Below are 6744 nucleotides of genomic sequence, written 5' to 3'. Positions count from 1 at the left end.
GTCACTTTTGCACTGATTGCTCCCAGACTGCACCCGGGCCTTGGCACCTCAGTTGGGCACCTCCCTATTTCTCCTGGTGTCTCCACCGTGTTTCTACCTGAGGGTTTCATTGTCTCCCCAGTTACTGTGGTCCCCGCAGACACATCCATCTCTCCCTCACTTCCCCAGCTCAGTTCCCTCTTCTCATCAGAGCGTATGAGGCTGGGCTCCAAGGCTGGAACCTCGGTGCCCTCTTGGCGGGAGCTGAGTCCGTACCTGGTTCGGAGAGTAGTCAGGCAGACACTAGGGGACCTCCAGGCTTGGCCATGTGCTGGCTGCCTGGCTTGAGCAGGGAACTTTAACATCTCTGAGAGTTTTTTCCACTCAACTGTTTAAAAATGGAAGGGTGAAAATAGTTTCTTCCTCATAAAGTTACTGGGAAGATGCAATCAGGTAGTCTAAACGGAGACTTAGTGCAATGCCTGGCACACAGTAGGCTCGGGGCAGTCAGAGGTACCTGAACATTTGCTGATGTGGTTCCTTCTGTCAGAGCACCTCCCGCTTCCTGTGCCTCTGGTTGGTTTCTCAGACAGGTTGGCCTTGAACCTCAATCTCTTAGCTGAGTCGTGCTGAATGCACTTGCACCTTCTCCTCCCATGTTGTCGCTGTTGGCTCCCCGGCTCTCTGCGCCCACTAGAACGCAACTCCCGAAGGCCGGGGATGCTGCGATGTTCACCCCGCGTCCCCAGCAGAGCACGGTGGAGAGCACCAAGCAGGTACTTAGAGCGTGGCTCTCCAGTAAGTGAGGAGTGACAGGGAACAGCAGAGTACAGCAAGTAACCGTATAACCTGAAGACCCCCCTGAAGGGTTATTAGCTCTACAACTTCGGGCAGAGAACCAAATTAAAGAAGCTAGGAGGGGCAGCTGGCGCCGCACAGCCTTGTGAGTGCTTTGGCTAGTCACCCTGGGGAGCCCTGTTCTAACACTGCTGTGAGCTTGCCAGTGGCAGTGGTGGTTCCGTTTTTGAATGAAAAAGCTGAGGCTCAGAAACATGACTTTCTGGAGAGAAAAATGCAAACTTGCCAGTAATTCTCGGCCCCTTGCTTGCGGTCCCACCTGCTCCTTTAATTTCGACCCTTGTCAGGACTGTCTGAATGTCCGGAGCATAGTGTGCATGCCTCTGCAAAGCACACTGTTGGCAAATACTTTCCAAGGGTCAGACAATAAGTAATTTAGGTTCTGCAGGCAGTGTGGTCCTAGCTGCTCGGCCCTGGTAGCACAGAGGCTTCCGGAAGTAACGTATACGTGAACCGGCATGGCTGTATCCACAAAAACAGGTGGCCAGCCCACGGGCCGTACTTGTGCTCTCGGCCTTAAGTGGCACTAGCTCCAGCGGGGAGTTGGCAAGCCCACATTCGCCTCGCTGGACTGTTGGGGAGTATTTCGCTTCGGAGTTACCAGAAGTGCTTCCGATAACAAGTGCCTTTCATTTCTAGATCCTGCCGCCGAAAGAAGAGTGGGTGAGGAGTCATCACCGACCCAGGAAAAGCCCGCGTCACCCACCAGGGCTGCTGAAAAAAGAGTGAAAGATGACAGTAGGCGGGTGGTTAAAAGCACACAGGACCTAAGCGATGTGTCCATGGATGAAGTGGGCATTCCTCTCCGGGTATGAGTACTTACCTCTCCGCTTAAACTAGTCGTGGCAGGGGTACACCGCTGAGTGCCTGGGAGCCCCGTGTGTAGGTTATAGAGGCCTGGAAGGGGATCCTTGTGTGGGCCTCAGACCCTAACTGAGCACCAGGCCCCCCCAAACTGTGTTCCAGATGTGGCACACAGCAGCTTTTCCCAAAGTGGGTGTACAGTAAAAGTGCATCTCATGGAAAAAGAAATTTCATGGCAAACTGAAAAGGAAGAATATCTGGGTGGAACAGAGTCAGAGGTTTCTCTGCAGCAGAATGTCCGAGACGCTTTGGGCTTGTGAATGTTTAGGGGAGGATGCCACGGGGACTTGCCCTTGGAAAATCACCTTGACTGCTTCTCTTGGACTTTGAGATTCAAAAAATTAATGGTGGACAAAATTCAAGTGTTGTTTTGTGGAGCCTGTTCAGAAATCCTTGCTCCAGAGCTGGAGTACCCCAGAGAATGTGAGGTCCAGTGTCACTTTTTATGGGTTTAGGAAGAAGACTGCCCTGCTAGGAGCTACCCTGCGTTTCACAGTGAGCAGGAAATGCTACGCAAACCAGAAAAGGATCTGGCTTTGCAGGCCTGGCGGGTAGAGCAGCCTTGTGGCAGCCATGGCCTGCTCTTCTTGCCGGTCAGACGTGCCAGGCCTCCTTGAGACCCTCGGGAGCGCAGGGCAACCCACCCTCTGAAACTAGACTCCAGTGAGTTGCATTTCTCGCCAGAGGTCCATCGATACCCTGGCGACACCATGTCCCTTTGTGATTTCAGTTTGGAGAAAGGAATGCTTTTTTGTCTTTTTGGAAGAGACCAGAAGAAACAGCCATGAGCTATACATTTCAAAAGAACTCTATCCTGGTCCTAAGTAAAAGTTTTGAAAGCAAACTGTTACCAAGAGCAGTCACAGCTATCATTTGCTGCATATATTATCTCGTTTAAACCTTATCCACTGGACTGAGTGAATACCAAAATTGTTCCCATTTTTTAGGGGACTGTTAGTTTTGCTTCACGCCAATGGAATGGTCAATAGGGTAGGTTTGTTTGGCTTGTGATTCTGCAGGCTCAAGACAAACATTGAGTGGCTCCCTTGATTTGGGGCTCTGGCAAGGGTGGCACCTCTTGGTGGAATGGTCCACCAGAGTTGTGCTCACATTGTGGGCCACAAGACAGAAAGGGCATGTGGGATCCTCCTTCCCTTTGCAGGCATCACCCATGGCTTTAGGACCTCCCCCTTGACCTCTCCCTCTAAGATCCCCAGAGCCTCCCCGGACTGCCCCCTGCAAACCATGCCATTAAGCATGGCTGCCTGGGAGACACTCTTCCGACCATACCAGTGAGGACATGGCCTCTGAGGACTAGCTGTGTCGATCTTCCCAAGTTTGTGAGACTGTTGCTAGCTCCCAAGCCCATGCGGTTCACCATCATGTTACAAGGACCTCCTGATCACTTTATTTATTTTAAAGAAAGTAAAAACAATGGTACAGAATTTCAAAACAAGATTGTAGGAGAGTGACCATGGTTGGTACATTGCCGATCACTTTTGCCCGGTCCCTGCAACCTTGAGAAAATCACTTTGACTGCTCTCGTATCCTGTCATAAAGTAGGAGTTGAAAATATTGCCTGCCACCTTCCTTCCTCACTTTATTTTTATCTTAAAAATAATGATGAAAAAAGCTCCCGAGCTTTGTGGTGAGGATGAAGCTCTGGCGTTGGGTACCATAATGGGTTATATTTTAATGCATGCATTCTAAATCTGGCCTGTGCAAGGTGACTTAGGAATTTGTCTACAGAATAACCCAGCGTGGGCGGGGCCCAGGCTGATAGATAGGAAAGCATTCTTTGCCTTGTGGCTTTGCTTCACTTCCTTGTAGTCTGTCAGTGGGAGAAATTCTCTCTAAAAAGGGGATTTAAACAATTAATAGTGGACAAAATTCAAACTTGTTTTTGTCCACTTTTCAAGAAATGTATGTTTTTGTCCAAATAGTCTGTAAATTTTGACTTTATTCTTTCTCCAAATTTTTTCTCTCTCAGCTATAAATGTGACTGAGTTTCGACTTAAGATATGATTTCTCTGTTTGATTTTGATACTGTAATCAAACAAGTTGTGAAGTATGCTGACATCTTTATTTTATTTTACCTTTTGCCTTTTTTTCCAGAATACCGAGAGATCCAAAGACTGGTACAAGACCATGTTTAAACAGATCCACAAACTGAACAGAGGTACTGACTTTCACTTGTCAAAGCTAAGTGCCGTATGTTGACTGGTGGTGTAGGCCTGACGTCATTCTGTTTAGGCTCCAGGACACTGGGTCCTGCACTTGGACCCCCTTAGGTACTGATCTGCCTGAGCCAGCCCTTTGCCTCCAGACCCAGGATGGGTGGTGCAGCTGCGGCCTGCCCCTGCTTTGTACTGCAGGCCAGCTCCCAGGCCTCCCGCCCGGCTCTTGCGAATGCGATGGGCTGAGGCTCGCTCTGTGCCTGTGCTCGCCTACCTGTGTGCCTGAGGTGTGAGCAGCTCCATCTCCCGCTGCCTCTAGCTGCAGGTACAGCCTGTGTCAGCCCCTGACTGCCTAGTGGGCCCGGCAAGTTGAGGAAGCCCTGAGCTAGAAGTCAAGAAAACCGTTCTCCCGTAGATGCAGCCCTGCCAAGTTCTCGTGCGGCCTTGCACCAGCCGTGCATCTTTCTGTCACCTTCCTTCCCGTCATCCAGAGGTTGTTGCACAGTCTGTATGAGGATACCTTTGGCCTTGTGAAATGCAGTGCCTAGTACCCCTGTAAGGCTGTGTTCAAATGGAAAAACAAGTTTTCTCCTGGGAGCTTGCGCTGGGCACGTGGCCCTGAGAATCAGTCATGAGCTGACACAGCGGAGCCTGGTCAAGCTGAAAGAGGGATGCTTTCAGAGCAGAGCGCTGCTGGGCTGGCTGCGGGTGGCCCAGCTTGGGCACACCCAGGGCCAGTGCTGGAGCAGATCGCAGCCTCAGCAGCTCCCGTTGCTACGATGCTGCCAGTGAGCTGGTTGGGATGCTGCTACGCTGTGGGAGGGGTGCCACTTCTCCTGCAGCCAGAGCGTCCTGCCCTCTCCCATGCCCAAATCCAGTCTGGCTGCCTGGCATGGATGACACATGACGGCAAAAAAAGTATGTTCCTGTCCGTGTTGCCACCTGAACCACAAATAGCCAGACTGACTGGATGCAGGTGCCAACAAATAGCACTGTTAATTAGCTCCTGCTGGGTTCAGAATGAGCCGCTGTGTGTCCCTTTCTCAGTAGTGACACGCTCAGTGTGTAGCATTTCTGAAGCAGGCGTGGATCTGCTGTGGTTGGGCGGATGAGCTCGTCCATGGCGGTGATGCTGAATACCAGACCTCTGTGATGGGACCAGGGCAGTTCCACTGAGCTCTTCCTACAAGGACTGCCTTTCCTCTCGTGATGTGGGCCTCTTTCACCTCAGACTTTACTTCGGGAGGCTGGATGCAGGGACGAGTGCATAAGTACGTGCGGAGTGCCTACTTCTGCCCTGCAGGCAGAATTATAGTTATTAACACAAGTAAATTACAGGCTCTAAACAAGGCTACCTGCCCTAATAGGAGGCAGCAGAAGTTGAGAAATTAAGGCGCCACTTGTTTGCTTGATTCCAACATCCGCAACACAAACTTTGATTGAAAAAGATTTTAGGATAATATTGCCATTAGATACTACTTATCACCCTGCTTTATACCTCCAGCTTAGACAAAGAGAGAACTTAAAGGTTTGGGCCCATCCTGGACCCTGTTTCTATGTAAGTCTTTCTCCAAGAAAAGTAGTGATATTGTCTGTTTTTGATGTGTCTCTCTTATTCAGGCAAAAGGACTGGATTTTAAAAGCCATGTGAATTTCTTTCATGTAATTAGTGAAGTGTATTATGTGCCAGAACTCAAGGAGTCTAATTTGTGTGTGGATTCCTTCTCGCTCACTCTCTCCATTTGTATTTTCCTCTATTCTCTCTCCCAAACCTGCTCCTCTGCCTAGACACTCCTGAAGAAAACCCTTATTTCCCTACGTACAAATTCCCTGAACTTCCTGAAATCCAGCAAAATTCTGAAGGTACCATAAATTTAGACGGTCTGTCTGTTGTCCTAGCCTTCCTTAGTTCTTAGCTTTCCGTTTTAGGCATAAGATTTGGCTTGTAGATTTTTATATAGTTGTTTTTGGTTGGTGAATATTTTATTTCATTTGTTTGCATGATGTGCTATATTAAAACAACTAAGTCCTTCCTAACGTATTAATCTACTTTTGAGTATGATGCCTGTGTGCTTTAATAATGCTAAAATAAGTAATTATTCAAAAGAGTCAACCGGGAATTGTTAGCTCCTCCACTTCACGGTGGGTAGTTTCAAACTACTTTTCTCTGCCACAGAGGACAACCTTTACACTCCTACCTACCAGTTTCCTGCATCTACTCCTAGCCCTAAATCTGAAGGTAATGAAAGGACAATTTTGTGCCTCCCTTTGCACTGGTTCTGTTACTTTCTTTTTACCTGGGCATTTTCCTGGTGGCTAAAGGCTTCTTTCCTGTTTATTTGCTCCGCTCTAAGCTTGTGCTTTGTGCGTTGTCTCCTTGCTGACTATGACTAGAGTCTATCCAGATGGTATTGTCATCCTACTCCCTGAGGATTTACACTGTTAACAGGGTAACTGCCATAGCTTAGTTATGATGCTCTCAAGAGCCGCTTGTACCCAGCACCCAGGGCCTGGGTGGTGTCTATGGTGGTCCCCTGGTGTTGGTGGCTGGGCAGCAACTTGGCAATGCAGTCCTTATGGATTGGCTGGGGGTGGACCTGCCAGTTCTCAACAACAGACATTGTCAGGTTCTTATACGTGCTACTGACATGTCACTGGTCCTCTCTTGCCATAGGCCCTCGGGGGTATCTTTCTTCGGTTAGGAATTCTCTTGAAGAAGTAAAAGATTTAGTGATGGTAGGAAATTGTATCCCTTGAACCTAAAAATCTGGGCGATCTGGAGAACATTTCATCAAAGAACCTCGTAGGGGTCTGGCCTGCTTGGGAGGCTCACCACATCTCTTTTTTTTTTTTTTTTTTTTTTTTT

General features: G+C 48.9%; 1 protein-coding gene across 1 annotated transcript in view; it reads left to right on the top strand.

Annotated features, from left to right (window-relative positions):
- The window catches only part of Sorbs1 (sorbin and SH3 domain containing 1), a 261970-nt gene that overhangs the window by 142999 nt on the left and 112227 nt on the right, over positions 1 to 6744 (top strand). The window contains exons 9-12 of the mRNA XM_023709032.1: positions 1368 to 1646; positions 3817 to 3880; positions 5667 to 5741; positions 6055 to 6117. Coding sequence (XP_023564800.1) covers positions 1368 to 1646; positions 3817 to 3880; positions 5667 to 5741; positions 6055 to 6117 — 481 coding nt within the window. The remainder of the gene's footprint in view (positions 1 to 1367; positions 1647 to 3816; positions 3881 to 5666; positions 5742 to 6054; positions 6118 to 6744) is intronic.

Source organism: Octodon degus, unplaced genomic scaffold (assembly GCF_000260255.1).
Source record: "Octodon degus isolate 3935 unplaced genomic scaffold, OctDeg1.0 scaffold00010, whole genome shotgun sequence".
NCBI lineage: Eukaryota > Metazoa > Chordata > Mammalia > Rodentia > Octodontidae > Octodon > Octodon degus.
This window is presented reverse-complemented; position numbering and strand designations above follow the sequence as displayed.